The 15,628-nt window shown below is 38.9% G+C and overlaps 1 protein-coding gene across 1 annotated transcript in view; it reads right to left on the reverse strand.

Annotated features, from left to right (window-relative positions):
- Positions 1 to 15,628, reverse strand: part of LOC127421889 (1,4-alpha-glucan-branching enzyme-like) — a 280,638-nt gene that overhangs the window by 239,401 nt on the left and 25,609 nt on the right. The window contains exons 2-3 of the mRNA XM_051665092.1: positions 1,778 to 1,947; positions 311 to 426 (exon numbers count right to left, since the gene is read on the reverse strand). Coding sequence (XP_051521052.1) covers positions 311 to 426; positions 1,778 to 1,947 — 286 coding nt within the window. The remainder of the gene's footprint in view (positions 1 to 310; positions 427 to 1,777; positions 1,948 to 15,628) is intronic.

Raw genomic sequence — 15,628 nt, forward strand, 5'->3', positions numbered from 1 at the left:
TTACTTTCATAGGAAACAGTCTGACTGATCCCCCAGGACTGTGCTTTAATTTGTTTAAAATTAAACCTCCATGTTTTAAACCCCATGAGTGTAAAAATACAAATTAGTTTGCCGTTATTAAAAACATAAGCTGTTGAGGAGCAACAAATGGCTTGAAAGTCACAGCTGCTCCTGTATCTTTAATACTGACAAACCATCCATAAAACGGAAGAACATTAAAGCCATCTCGCCAGTGCATACGGGCTTCATAATACCTCAATGCCTCGTTCAGACTAATGAAGTAAACACTGCAGCTAATGCATCTGCTCACCTTCATCTTGGAGTTATGGGTGACAGCAGGTGTCGCGTCCTCTTTTGGAGGGATGTGCAGCTCCCACTTCCCAAACTCCTTTTTAGTGTAGGGATGTGAAAATTTATTCCAGCCATCTAATAGAGGACCAAAAATTAAATGTAATATTGATTGGTACAAACATTCTACCACAATTTGACTATAGAATATACATGTTTCACATTATGAATTCTCTCTGAAATAATTACTAATAATCATTTGTTTATTTAAAAGCAGTGTAAGTAATGCCCTGTGATCAAAGACTACAGAATTTGTCTTGCAGTCTGTAAAGTTTGCCTCATTACTTCTTCCTAATGACTAGAAAGTGCAGGCAAATGCTTACAAATCCTGCATTCATGCACTTTCTTAGTGAGAAACACTATGCCAAACTTCTTTTACAGAAAAGAAAGCTCCTTAGTGACTTCTGACTGCATGCCTTCTTGTCCATATAACCTTGGAAGGGATTTTTTTTTTCCTTTTACACCCATTTTGGAATGCCCAATTCCCAGTTTGCTTTTAAGTCCTCGTGGTCGCGTAGTGATTCGCCTCAATCCGGGTGGTGGAGAATGAATCCCAGTTGCCTCCGCATCTGAGACCATCAACCCGTGCATCTTATCACGTGGCTTGTTGAGCGCGTTGCCACAGAGACATAGCGCGTTTGGAGGCTTCACGCCATCCACCGCGGCATCCGCGCTCAACTCACCACGCGCCCCACCGAGAACGAACCACATTATAGCGACCATGAGGAGGTTACCCCATGTGACTCTACCCTCCCTTGCAACTGGGCCAGTTTGGTTGCTTAGGAGACCTGGCTGGAGTCACAACCTTGGAAGGGATTTTACTTTTTGTCCTAAGCCGTACAACTTTCTTTCATCTAGTTTAAGATAAAAAAAAAAAATAATAATCTATCGAAGAAAACAGCCAACCACAAACTGACATAAGATGCAGATGAACCTGGGCCTAACTCTAGAAAAACGTGTTTGTATGATTTATACAATTCTGTACTAGAACAAAACAATTGCATCAGTACAATAACATAACTTTATGATGTATGAATTGTGACAAGTACTCTATTAAAAAAATTTCAGCTTTTTCTAATGCTCCAATATTTGCACAACAAACAAACTGAAAATAAACCAAATATATTACCTTTTATTTAAAAGATATTTTGAAACAAAGGAATGGCTAACCCAAAAATGTGAAAGCTGTTGCATTTATTTACTTATGTTATTCTAAACCTGTATTACTTTCTTTTCTTCTATGAAACACAAAAAGAGAAATGCTGCAGAATGTACTGGTCAATCTTTCCCATTTAATGGAGAGTTTAATCTTAGGGTGAACTACCCCTTTAAACTGTACAATCTGGAATCATGTCCCATTGAAACTGCCAAACCAATCATGTTTTTTTTTTTTATCTAAAAGAATAAAAAAATTAAAAAAAAGACGTACTGAAGTCTCCAGTTAGGAACAAGGCCTCGGCGGCTGGGGCCCACTCCTTGAAGAAAAGACTATTGTCTGGCATCCGCTGTACGCCGTAACTCTCATAGCTGCGTGTAAACTTATCAAAGCCTCCTTCAGCTTCCTCGAGTAGTGCGAGCTGCTTCTCAAACAGCTCATGCCTTCAAAAACAAAGAGCAGAGGGAAAACATCTTTAAGGAATAGTTATTATTTACTCACCCTCATGTCGTTCCAAACCTGTATTACCTTTGCAACAGAAAAAGTTAATTTTTGAAGAACATCGTGGTCTTTTTTTCATACACTGCCTGGCCAATAAAAAGTTGCATACTCTTAAATTTCATTGGACCGCCTTTAGCTTTGATTATGGTGTGCATTTGTTGTGGCATTGTTTCGACAACCTTATGCAATGTCACAACATTTACATACATTTTTGGCCGAGATCTTGTATTGACCACTGGAGAGTCGAACCACTCCGTAAATCTTCTCCAGCACATCCCAAAGACTTTCAATGGGGTTAAGGTCACAACTCTGTGGTGGCCAATTCATGTGTGAAAATGATTCCACATGCTCCCTTTCACATTTTGAGCATGATGAATCTTGGCATTGTCGTCCTGGAATATGCCCGTGCTGGCAGGGAAGAAAAAATACACTGATGGGATAACCTGGTCATTCAGTACATTCAGGTAGTCAGCTGACTTCATTTTATTGCCACATAATGTTGCTGAGCCTAGACCTGGCCACTTGAAGCAACCCCAGATCATAACACTGCCTCCAGAGGCTTGTACAATAGGCGCTATGCATGAAGGGCGCATCGCTTCATGCACTTCCCTTCTTCTCCTGATGCCCCCATCGCTTTGGAATAGGGTGAATCTGGACTCATCAGACCACACAACCTTTCTCCATTGCTCTCAGTCCAATCTTCATGCTCCCTAGCAAATTGAAGTTGTTTTTTTCCGATTAGCCTCACTAACAAGTGGCTTTCTTGTGGCCACACAGCTGTTTAGTCCCAACCCTGTAAGTTCTCGTTGCATTGTGCGTGTGGAAATGCTCTTACTTTCACTATTAAACATAGCCTACTGTCAATGTTTTACGATGTAACTTCAAGCATTTTAGTGATCTCCGATCACAATCATTCAAGATGTTTTTTCCGACCACATTTCTTCCACAAAGCTGATGGTTCACCACTATCCTTCCAGGTTTTAATAATGCGTTGGACAGTTCTTAACCCAATTCCAGTGATTTCAGCAATCTCCTTATATAATAATTTGCCCCTTCTGAAACACAGTAATATCTTTTCCATGACCACGGGATACTTCTTCCGACATGGTTGTTTAAGAAATGAAAATGAAAAGCTACACACTGCATCAGTTAGGGTTAAAAGAATTGTTGCCAGCTGAAACATAGAAATCACTGCAATAATGATCCAATCATAGGCTCTTTAGGATCTGCTTATTTAAATCCATATGGTGACTTTTTGTTTTTGTTTTGGCCAGGCAGTGTATAATGAAAGCAAATGAGAACTTGGGCTGTGAAGCTCCAAAATAAAAAAATTAAAAAAAAACATCAGAAAGCACAGATGAGAAATATAAGTTCCATACCAGTAAATGATGCTATAGGTAAAATATACAATATGTACCAATACCCAGAAAAACATGAACAAAGTGAAAAATGGCATTCAAGAGTGTAAACTGAATTATTTAGTAAGTTAAAATTTTACGCTATTATACATGGCTCATATTGAACAATCTTTGGCAGGTCCACCATATTTATCCTTAGGAATGTCTTTGAAGTCTCAAAGTTGAGTTTGAAATTTGAAAACAGCTGCCCACTCTTGTATATTGATGGAAGATGCCATTGACCTGGCATTGACCATACTATACATTGCATAACCCAGAGACACCTATGCATCCATCCTGTGCTTTAACTTCACTTATGTTTTAATACCATCCACCCTATTGAACAGAAATATTGGCATCAATGCAGCCAAGTGCATTTTTCTGCAAGGCAGATTAAGTTCATCTCCCACCTTCTAGCCATCAACAAAGGTGTGCCACAAGGCTCTGTACTCGGCCCACTTCACTTCTTCTCATTTAAAAATAGCTTCATATCACAGCACAGTTCTTCAAAATCCTGAAAGTTAGTAATAGACTGTGGCCCCAAAACATATTTGGACACTTTTGCACACTTAAGTCACGCTTAAATATGAATTGCATTGCACTGGATAACAAAATATCAAAACAAGTGTCACAGCACCACATCAAGACCACCCAGGGGACGGTGGTTCGTAGCCACCCCATCGCCTTCCTGAACACAAAAAAAGGTAGTTAAGGAAGCATTAGAGGCGATGCTTGATATGGGTGTAATAGAAGAGTCGCACAGCGATTGGGCCAGTCCGGGGATTCTGGTACCCAAGGGCGACGGGAAGGTCCGGTTCTGTGTAGACTATCACAAAGTGAATGCGGTGTCCAATTTGACATGTACCCAATGCCTTGGATTGACGAATTGCTCGATCGGTTGGGCGCAGCTCAATTTACTCAACATTGAACTTAAAAAAAACTCCAATCTCGAGAAAAAAAACGGCTTAATTCCACACTGTACGGCTTACACCAAAATTCTCAGACCCCATAAGGCATATGCTGCTGCATATTTAGATGATATTATTATCTATAATAATGACTGGCAGCGGCACATGCAACATCTGAGAGCTGTACTGAGGTCGCTGTGATGGGCGGGGCTCACAGCCAACCCGAAGAAGTTCGCAATTAAGTTGGTGGAAGTTCGGTCTCTGGGGTCCCACTTGGGCCACAGGCAGGTGCGTCCCCAGGTTAACAAAACCGCAGCAATCGCAGCCTTTCTGAGGCCCAAGACCAAAAAGGAGGCGAGACAGTTTCTGGGGTTTCTTGACATGTATTGAGTGCATTAAAATTTTGTTTTCTTATTGAGTGTTGTGAAGAATCTATGTGAATTGAGTGCATTAAACATACAGGACGCTGAAGGCAGAAAATAAAAGACTTGCCTGCACTGCTTCATTACCTCCTGACTCCTCAATTGCCCCAAAAGAACCGAACCTACTACAATTATACACAAAGTTTTTACTACAAAGTTGCATCTATTGTTTAATGATTTTAAACCTAACAAACTTTAACCATTTAACAGAAGTTTTCCCAATTATAATCCCTACAGCTATATTAATGGATGCAATTTAGCAATTTTCGATGCATCTCATTTTGTAATAATTCAATTGTATACATAATTATAATATCGGTCATCGGCAACCCTGCTCTTTAGATAACGGTATCAACATCGGCCTCTTAAAAACCTATCGAGTGAAAATATCCAGATGGCACCATCATTATCACTCATTTATTAAAACAATGCAGCACAATATCAGCTAAAAGTGTACAGTCATCACATGATGTGCAAACAACTTTTTTGAGGTCACTGTGGTCTCAATCACTGGCCTCTATCTCCATCAACGGCCAACAATCTCCATCAACGAAAAACTCTTAGGCCCATACTTACAATGCCAATGCCCATGCCCATATCTGTTGCTCTAAAATGGCACATCAACACAGACCATCTCATCAAGAACACATCAGAGATTATCTTCCATACAATGAAGGAAGGTTAACACCTCCTTGTTCGATTCGCCACAGCCATTAAAGAAATCAATGTCTGTGTGTGTATTAGGGACATGCAAACAACGAAAACCTGGAAATGTTTTTTAAGAAAATCACAAAGCTCACAGACATCTAACTCTGCATTGACTAGTCTATATTTTCACATAGTACACCATGCTTGAGTATTATTGATGTCTATATTGTGTAATGTCTTTCCTCGTATTGTATGTACTGTATAATCTGTATTGCATATTGTGCATTTAAATCTTGTAATCAGTAGCGGTTTTAGCCACCACGCAAACCACGCAATTGCGTGGGGCCCCGGACATCGGGGGGCCCCGCCCCAGTAGGAAAGCGCTGCAAAAACCGCTTGAGGGGTGGCATGTCACATGTTGATCTGTTGTCAGCGCTCTCAGAGTTGTTCGTGTTAGAGGTCCACCGGATTGGGTCAGTTTTTCAAGTAGGACTTTTAGTTTGGGTTTGTATTTTATGAATAAAAAAAAAACAGGCCTTCCAAACTTGTTTCGTCCACGCACTCTCACTCACAGATACATGTGAATTGATGAGTTAGGGGCCGTTCATACCGAACATGTTTTTGGCCCGTGTCTGCTCTGTTTTTCCATTGTTTTCCTACGTAAACACGTGCTGGACAAACGTCCATACGAACAATACATTGCAGTGTCCTGGTGAAAGTAAATTAAATAAGACAGAAATATATTACTTTTGTATACAACAAATCCTCAAAGTAATAATAATAATACTGTAGCAAATTATAAAGACAAACTGGACAACGATAAATTATTGTTGGCTTATAATAATAATAAATAAAAACTGAATTCCAAAATGTTAGTGAGTGAAAATGTTAGTGTTTTGTAAAAATATATGCAGGTAAATATTGTTTTTATTTTTTTTATTTTTATCACTGTATTGTGGAAAACTGGAAAACATGCATTAATTAACTTTAACTAGATTTGTATGTTTCAGTAAACATTTTGAATGTGCTTGACTACAACGGCTAATAGGATGAATTTTAAATTATGATTTAAAATAAATTTTATGTTATTTTTTAAGCAACGTTTTTTTAAATGGGGCCCCGGGTTGATCGGTTGCTTGGGGCCTCAGAAATCGTAAACCCACCCCTGCCTGTAATGACATTCTTTATGTCACTGTCATCTGTCTGTTGAAAAGCTGTATCTACAACATTTCTACTAAGTCTAGTCATATGGTATTAAGAAGCTTTCTATTGTATTCTATTCTGTTGGAAGGCTTGTTGAGGATGAAAAATAGTTACAACACTTTATGTGAAAATGTCAACTGAAAATGGCCGTGACTTTCAAGAGCACAAAGGAAAAGTTCTGCCTTAATAAACATCATTTAAAACAGACGCACGTCAGATAGAATAAAGAAAAACATATCAATGTCTTCTGAGCACCACGGACAAGAATTGCATATTGTGATCCAAGCAGACAGACAGTCCTTCTCTCGAGTTTAAACCTGTTTATTTCTAACAACCAATAATGTTCCACAGCTGTACATTAAAAGTGACTTAACATCTGCTTTTGAAACTTAAATGCTCACAACATATTAGAGAAGACCTTATGGCTAATTCTTATCCTTCAAAACAATCAATAGCACTTAAGATCCCCATTGCCACCTGCTGTTTATTATATTCCTTGGTAGGATGCCATCTCTACAAGAATTAAAAGCAGAATCTAAAGAGCAAAGCTCTCGGCTGTCTTTCCAACACCTTAAGGGGTGTTCACACATACAGTGACTTGTGATGACAACGTGAGTGAAAGTTACTTATTTTAAATGTGATTTGCCGATTTCCAGCAATATGAGCGAAATCAACCATTAACAATGCGTTTGAGATTTAAAGACTTTGTTCAGACAAACAGTAAAAATCTTTTTCCATTGTTTGCCATCAAATCAAATCTAAATCCAATGTTTGCAAACGTAATCCATAAAATTAATGTATGAATGTGATGTCCTAGTGTCATGATTAAACACCAAAAGTCTGAGATTTAATTAAATAAATACAGTCTGGATGTGCTGTGCAGTTCGAAATGGATATGTGAAGCCGGCCGGTTGTACACTGATAACACCTCATCATAAGCTTTATCTCCTCTGTGTGTAGATGACACAGACCCGAGTGCTCATTAACCTTGAAGCGCACAGCACATGCAGACTATATATTTCTATAATTAAATTGCAGAATTTTGCGGTTTAATAACAACATTAAAGAGTAATTATAAAAAAATTATACGTTTTGCTTCTTTTAGTCCATATCTATTAGCTTAAAGTCATCTACAGTATATGCTAGTATACTTCTAAACGTTGACAAAATTAGTTTTCAGAAGATATAAGCATTTAAAATCTGCAGTCCAGCCTCGTCATAAGCAAAACCGTGATGTGCCGTGTGTGTTTGGGGGCTGGTTATGGATTAATGTTGTCAGGTAGATCATAGTCTAGTTCTCAAGTCTTCGGAAAAGCTGGGTGGTATTGAGATCACTTTCAAGTTTCCCCGGTAAGCGGCTCTGACCTGAACAGCGGGGTATGTGTGTGTGTGGCTGTCATCTAAAGCCTAATGGCTATTTTAAAAAAACGTGACGAGTCACTCGACATGTCCCGCCCCCACTTCCTGTTTTAGTAGGAAATACTTCAAAACACAAAATCAAACTGAGCTCATCAAGGCACTTCACTGGGACTTTAAGTCATAGTGAACTGCATATCTGGAGGTGAGAAGCTGTCATCAAAAACATACAAAATGAAAGTGCTTCATTCGGTTTTCCGACAAAATAAAAGCTCAATTTAACTAGATGCATCAAATGAAAGAAACCGCAACAGAAATCTATTTATACTGTATAGTAATAATAGATAATAATATGAATAATAATAAAAAAATAAAAAAAAAAAAACTCATTGTGCTGTAAGGATCTGTACAGAAGCACTTAATTTGATAAATATAATGCAATGGAATGTTGAAAAGTAATTGTTCTATGAATTCATTTGATTAAATAGTTTTTTGACTAATACAATTTAATTAAACCTTAAAACACAGAATCCAAAAAAGAAAAAAAGGAAAACATGTAATTTGAGAAAAAATTAAACAGAATTTAGAAAAAAATAAAACGAATTGCATAGGGCCCTAATTATTCAATTTTACAGCATAGTGCAAGAATCGTTTCCAGGACACTTAAAAGGCAAACACAAAAGCAAGTCACCTGACAGCTATTTGAAAGGAAATTAATCCCCTCTCCCCTCCCCATGCTCTGTGATTATGGGAGTCATTTTTATTATAAGAAATCAGTGTTTGAGGAATGGATGGGGGGCTGGCAAACTGCCACACCGTAAGCCAGTAATATTCTCCGCATGTCCGCAGGCTCATGTCCCAGATGATTAGAGTCTAGAGGAGAGATCAGAAACTGCATCTCAATCAGTCGGTCAAGGTGACTTCATAGGAAACTGATTTTCAACACGGTCATTACCACAACCTGAGCGTCTGTGAAATCAGAACTTTGGCAAACCTGTGTATTAGTGATAATGAGTGCCAATTACAACACATGTCCTTTCAAAGATCATTCACAACGTTGAGGTTCTCAATTATGGAGAAGAATCCTTAGTTCTTGGAGATCATGTAAAACAAATATATCTACTTTCAGCCTTTTATGCACAAACAAAATTACTTTGAAAGGTTTGCATAATATATAAAATCCAGAGCTGCCCACTACCACTAGTGGACACCAGAGGACATCATCCTCCGTAAATAAAAAAAAATGTAGTTCCCATGAATGGCAGACACAACTCAATACCAGGCTCAGAGAAGACCTGTTTTAGCCCTGGTCTCATAAAACAATCATTTTGATGTGCCCTGCTGGGGGACTTGGATCTTAGGGGCCCCATTGCGGTTGCACACACCCTGTACTGCCTGTAGTTATACCACTGCTAGCTGTACACACTGTGGCAATTTCATGGGGAAATGAACACTACATAAACTAATTCTCTTTATGAGTAGAAGGGCAGATTATCAGCAACATTTTTCACACTGTTCCCACAATGCTATCTTATAACATTTGTAAGGTTGCTCAGGGTGCAGTAAAATTGGGAAGTAGCTCAACATGTAGAGCGTTGCACTTGCAAAGCAAAGGACTGGTATACGAGTCATGGAGGGCATGAAGTGCCAAAACATTAGTTGAGAAGCACCACAAAATTACATGTTTGCATTATCAATTGCGCTTTTCATGTCACGTTTGCTTTTTCTGACACAATAGGTTAGGTTTAGGGTAGTGGGTAGGGTTTTGTTTATTTATAACAGGATAAAGCATTAATTGGGGCCCTATGAAATCAGTTTTAATTTTTGTTTTCCATTTGGTTTTTTCTGAATTCGGCATACAAAAGTTTAATTCAATTGTTTTATCAAAATAGTGTCCAATGAAAATAATATATTAAAACTTTACTCAAATGAAAATAAAACAATAACTTGTCAAAATAACATGCATTATTTTTATCAAATGAAGCACTTTTCAGTTAATCAAAGCTAATAAGCAAAGATAATGAGTTCTCTAACTGCCCCAATGTGTGTATAAACCAATTAAATGTGATTTAATTAAATAAATATATAGTCTATGTGCTTCAAAGTGAGTGAGCGTTCTGCTCTCTATCATCTACTACCACACACAGTGCGCGTGATGCTCAAGATGTGGTGTATTCAGCTTATGAGCAGACGGCTTTGCACATTCATTTGTAGTGTGCAGCACATGCAAGTTATACATTTATTTAATTCATTCGCAGCCACTTACAGTTTAATCATCACAATACAAAATCACAAATCACTTTTATTGTCACACAACCATATACACAAGTGCAATGGTGTGTTAAATTCTTGGGTGCAGTTCCGAGCAACATAGCAGTCATGACAGTGATGAGACATATACCAATTTACAATAAACTTCAAATTTACACAACACAATTTAAAATCTAATATACACATAATTACACACAACACAATATACAAATAATAGCATACAATGTACAGTATACAATACACACAATATAGAATACACATTATACAATAAAAAAGTATATATAGTATATATAAAACGTACAGTAGTTTGTATTGTACTGTACTGACAATCAGGCTGTCGGTTGATAGTAAGTTGCCAGTGTGTTGTTAAGAGAGATATAATTATGACAGTCCAGTGTGAGATAATAAGATTAACAAAGTGCAGTGCTGATGTATAGATCGTGAGAGATCAAGAGTTCAAAAGTTTGATTGCTTGGGGGAAGAAGCTGTCATGAAGTCGACTGGGGCGGGTCCTGATGCTGCGATACCGCCTGCCTGATGGTAGCAGTGAGAGCAGCCCATGGCTCGAGTGGCTGGAGTCTCTGATGATCCTCCGAGCTTTTTTTACACACCACCTGGTAAATATGTCCTGGAGGGAGGGAAGCTCACCTTCGATGATGTGTCTGGCAGTTCGCACCACCCTTTGCAGGGCTTTGCGGTTGTGGGCGGTGCTATTGCCGTACCAGGCAGAGATGCAGCCAGTCAGGATGCTCTCTACAGTACTGGTGTAGAACCGTGTGAGGATGTGGCAGTTCATTCCAAACTTCCTCAGCCGTCTCAGGAAGAAAAGGCGCTGATGAGCCTTCTTCACAATGGCCTCAGTGTGGACAGACCATGTGAGTTCCTCTGTGATGTGTACACCCAGGAACTTGAAGCTGCTGACTCTCTCCACTGGTGCTCCATTGATGGTGATGGGGCTGTGTTCTCTTTCTCTTCTCCTGAAGTCCACCACAAGCTCCTTTGTCTTACTGATGTTGAGGGAGAGGTTGTGCTCCTGACACCAGCGTGTCAGAGTGTGCACCTCCTCTCTGTAGGCTGTTTCATCATTGTCAGTGATCAGACCTACCACCGTCGTCTCGTCAGCAAACTTAATGATGGCATTGGAGCTGTGTGTTGCCACACAGTCATGTGTGTACAGGGAGTACAGGAGTGGGCTGAGAACATAGCCCTGTGGGGCTCCAGAGTTGAGGGTCAGTGATGAGGAGATGTTACTGCCCATTCTAACCACCTGGCGTCTGCTTGACAGGAAGTCCAGGATCCAGCTGCACAGTGAGCTGTTTAAGCCCAGAGCCCGGAGTTTCTCATCTAGCTTGGAGGGCACTATGGTGTTGAATGCTGAGCTGTAGTCTACAAACAGCATTCTCACATAAGTGTTCCTTTTTTCCAGGTGGGAGAGAGCAGTGTGTATTGTAGATGCAATGGCATCATCAATGGAGCAGTTGTTGCGGTAAGCAAACTGCAATGGGTCCAGTGATGGAGGCAGCACAGAGCAGATGTAATCTCTGATTAGTCTCTCAAAGCATTTGCTGATGATGGGGGTCTGAGCAACAGGACGCCAGTCATTTAAGCAAGTGATTTTGGATTGCTTTGGTACAGGCACAATGGTGGATGTTTTAAAGCATGTGGGGACTACAGACAAAGAGAGGGAAAGGTTGAAAATGTCCGTAAAAACACCAGCCAGTTGGTTCGCACACAAACCAACAATAGGACATATCACAATTTTTATTTGATTAATTTTGCATTCATAAAGAAAACGTGGGTGGTGCTTTCCCATGCAAAACACACTGTCTTGATGCTAGGATTCTGCGAGTGGTTGCCAGATGTTACTATGTGGTGGCTAAGATGTTCTGAGTGGTTTATAGGGCATTGCTTAGTGGTTGCAAGGGTGTTCTCAGAGGTTTCTTACTAGCTCAAGTCAAATGAGCCCATCCCCAAGGCTCTATGATATTTTGGTCCCAATATGTCTCGGGGTCCTCCTTCATGTAAATCTATTAAATTTTTATGCTTGTTTATTGTCCACCAGGCAGTAATCACAAATGCGTTTGCTTAGAAAAGTACTAGCACTCCTTGCTGCCACATTATTATACTTGACCTGAATTTTCCATGATCTCCCAATGTCTCCAAGATATTCTGGAGCCCAAATATGGATGGGGACCACAGAGGCCTCTGTACACTGCCCCAAGTCAAAACAGCCCACCTCCAGGTTTCAATGATATTCTAGTACCTGGATCTGTACAGGTCTATAGGATTTTTTTTTTTTACTGTTTTATCATCTGCCAGGCGAAAAGCACAAGTCCTATCACTTAGAAAAGCAATAGCACAACTCTCCTAAACAAGCCAAATGATTTGAGGTATCATTCATGTCAAGTTGCATGCCCACTACTAGACCAATATGCCAGAGCCCCATGAGTTGGATTCAAACCAAGAACAATCTGGTTAACTTACCTGGAGGCCTAACACAGTGTGGTACTGCAACGTTCACTGTATCACGCAGAGCAGAGAGTGTGTGACCCTTTGACCTTCTCACTGTCCTTATTGCTTTGATTTTTTATGTGCTACTACTTGTTCTCACAAATGTACAGTTGGTTAAGTAACAGTACATGCCCATTGGTGCAGAAGAAATCCACTCAATGCAACTCACAACGCTAGTGAGCTGCCGCTTTGGGGCATGTCTGAAACATGTACAGCAAAAGCGTATTGTCTATGACCCCATTTCCAACTGGTATTAAGATGCGTTTCGGGTAATCAAAACAAATCGAATTACGACTATTCTGAAAATATGCAATATGATTATTAACATTTAAAAAAAAAAAAAAAACTAGAAAGTGTTTCCTTTTGACTAATAAAAATGAAACAAGCTGTTGTCACTGTTTAAAATGTATACACATTTTATCACAAAATATTCACAAGGTTTAAACTAATGAAAATAGAATTCCAAATACAACATTTAAGTGCTACTATATCAAACACACTATGTAAATAATTTTTTTTTTTAAAAAGGCAAAAAAATAAAGTAAAATAAAAATTAGGCTTATTGGCCACGCTTTGCACAAGTTTTTACCAAACCCCTGCATAGACACTGCAAGAGCCTACTTGTTAAAATATTCAATATTTACAATGTTTGTTGAAGTTAAAATATTTCAGAATGCATGATTGCCTCTTTAAATAATTTATACACTTTCACATTTATTACACTTACTACATTGTTACATGTTTGTTTATATGCATTTTTTGTGTGATTTACAAGTATTTATATTAAGTTTACATTGATATGTATAAAAAGTGCTAAAATGGCACTGTCTCTTTAAGAGTACCAGCAGTTCCACGAGCAAGTGCTTATGGTTGTGTGCACATTAAGGAGAGCGAAGTTGCAAAGTTGTTTTACCTAATCCGTGCAATGTGTGATTAGAATTAATGTCTCTTTTTACTTTTTTGATTAACAACTGACTGTAAATAACAGAAAGCATATTAAGAGACATTAAGAAATGAAAATGGAGTGTGTGGAACTCATCTTTGGATACACATTACACCGAACAAGACAAACCAAATTTTTACTCGCATAATGTGTATTGACTAACACTACCAGTCAAAAGTTTTTAAACACTTACTCATTCTTTATTATAATTTTTTTCACATTTTAGAATAATAGTGAAGTCATCAAAACTATGGAATAACATAAATGGAACTATGGGAATTATGTTGTGACTAAACAAAATCCAAAATAAATCATAACTGTGTTATATTTTAGCATCTTCAAAGTAGTCACCCTTTGCCTAGAATTTGCAGAAATGTACTCTTGACATTTTCTCAACCAACTTCTTGAGGTATCACCCTGGGATGCATTTTAAACGGTATTGAAGCGGTTCCCATCTATGTTGGGCACTTATTGGCTGCTTTTCTTTATTATTTGGTCCAAGTCATCAATTTCAAAAACTTTTTTTATTTTTTTTTATTACATTTTAGTTTTATAATGAAATAAATTTATATGGTAGCACAATTATATTTTTGTCTACAAAACTAATTTCAAACATTTAAGCATACACCTTCAGATCAAAAGATTTTTAAGATCATGAGAAACATTTCAGCCAAGAGTTTCAAAACTTTTGACCGGTAGTGTGTGTGTGCAGTACAAATATTTACTGTACAAGTTTTCACATTTAAGCCCTCGAGTTTTGCAACACTTTTACATTCCCATAGACGTTTAACAGGCGTGTTACACTGAGTACACTGGCTGCTCATATGCCATGCTGTAAAATGGAGAATGTTGAAAACAGTCCATGGAAAAGTTTAACCAAAATCAGAATTGACATTGTAAAATGCAATGGAAATGTAACTATGGCATATCACAGCTCAACTAAACTGATGGTGACGCCGCGATCTACAACAACTCAGAACCCACAGCAGCCAAATAAGGTAAATTATCCTACGATCGACCGCTGGGCCCTACTATCGACCACTCTCAATCCCACAATCCCCTGTGCAAGTATGTCGCTCAGCTCCCATTAAGATTAATAAAAAAGTGTATATGTAATAGAGATGCACTGATACTACTTCATAGTACTCATATCGCGCCAACATGGGGGGTTAATAGTCACACTTGGCATCTTTATCATCATATATATATTTCCAAGTACGAGTACTTTTTAAAAAAAATTTTTTTTGGATTATCTCCCCTTTTCTCCCCAATTTGGAATGCCCAATTCCCAAACGCTCTAAGTCCTCGTGGTGGTGTAGTGACTCGCCTCAATATGGGTGGCAGAGGACGAATCTCAGTTGCCTCAGCGTCTGAGACCGTCAATCCGCACATCTCATCACGTGGCTTGTTGAGCGCGTTACTGCGGAGACAAAGCGCGTGTGGAGGCTTCACGCTATTCTCTGCGGCATCCTCACACAACTCGCCACGAGCCCCACCGAGAGCGAGAACCACATTATGGTTGTATAACAACTCACATACACCACAAGGAGGTTACCCCATATGACCCTCCATAGCAACCAGGCCAAATCTTTACTCACTGAACTACGCAGGCCCCCACAAGTATGAGTACTTTAACATAATGTCATGGTTCCACATGCTGTGCATGGCATTTCTAGGACCAGTTTGAAAATATGAGAAACATTAAGGTGTTTAAACCATTTAAATCTAGAATATCAGTATAAATTGTATCCACCTTCACTATGTGGCTTTTAAGAACTCTGCAGGAATGTAGATCTCAAGGATAACATGATCACATGGGAAATTGTGCATTAGTTCCTAAAGTTTTCCCACCTAAAGTCACACCCAATGTCCCGAATTCAGGATAAGCACCACCATGAGGTAAATGTTCACGACCCTAAAATTTAGCCATGCTGTGCCTTTTACGTCACATACCTCTTGATGTC

This window comes from Myxocyprinus asiaticus, chromosome 31 (assembly GCF_019703515.2).
Source record: "Myxocyprinus asiaticus isolate MX2 ecotype Aquarium Trade chromosome 31, UBuf_Myxa_2, whole genome shotgun sequence".
In the NCBI taxonomy this organism is placed as follows: domain Eukaryota; kingdom Metazoa; phylum Chordata; class Actinopteri; order Cypriniformes; family Catostomidae; genus Myxocyprinus; species Myxocyprinus asiaticus.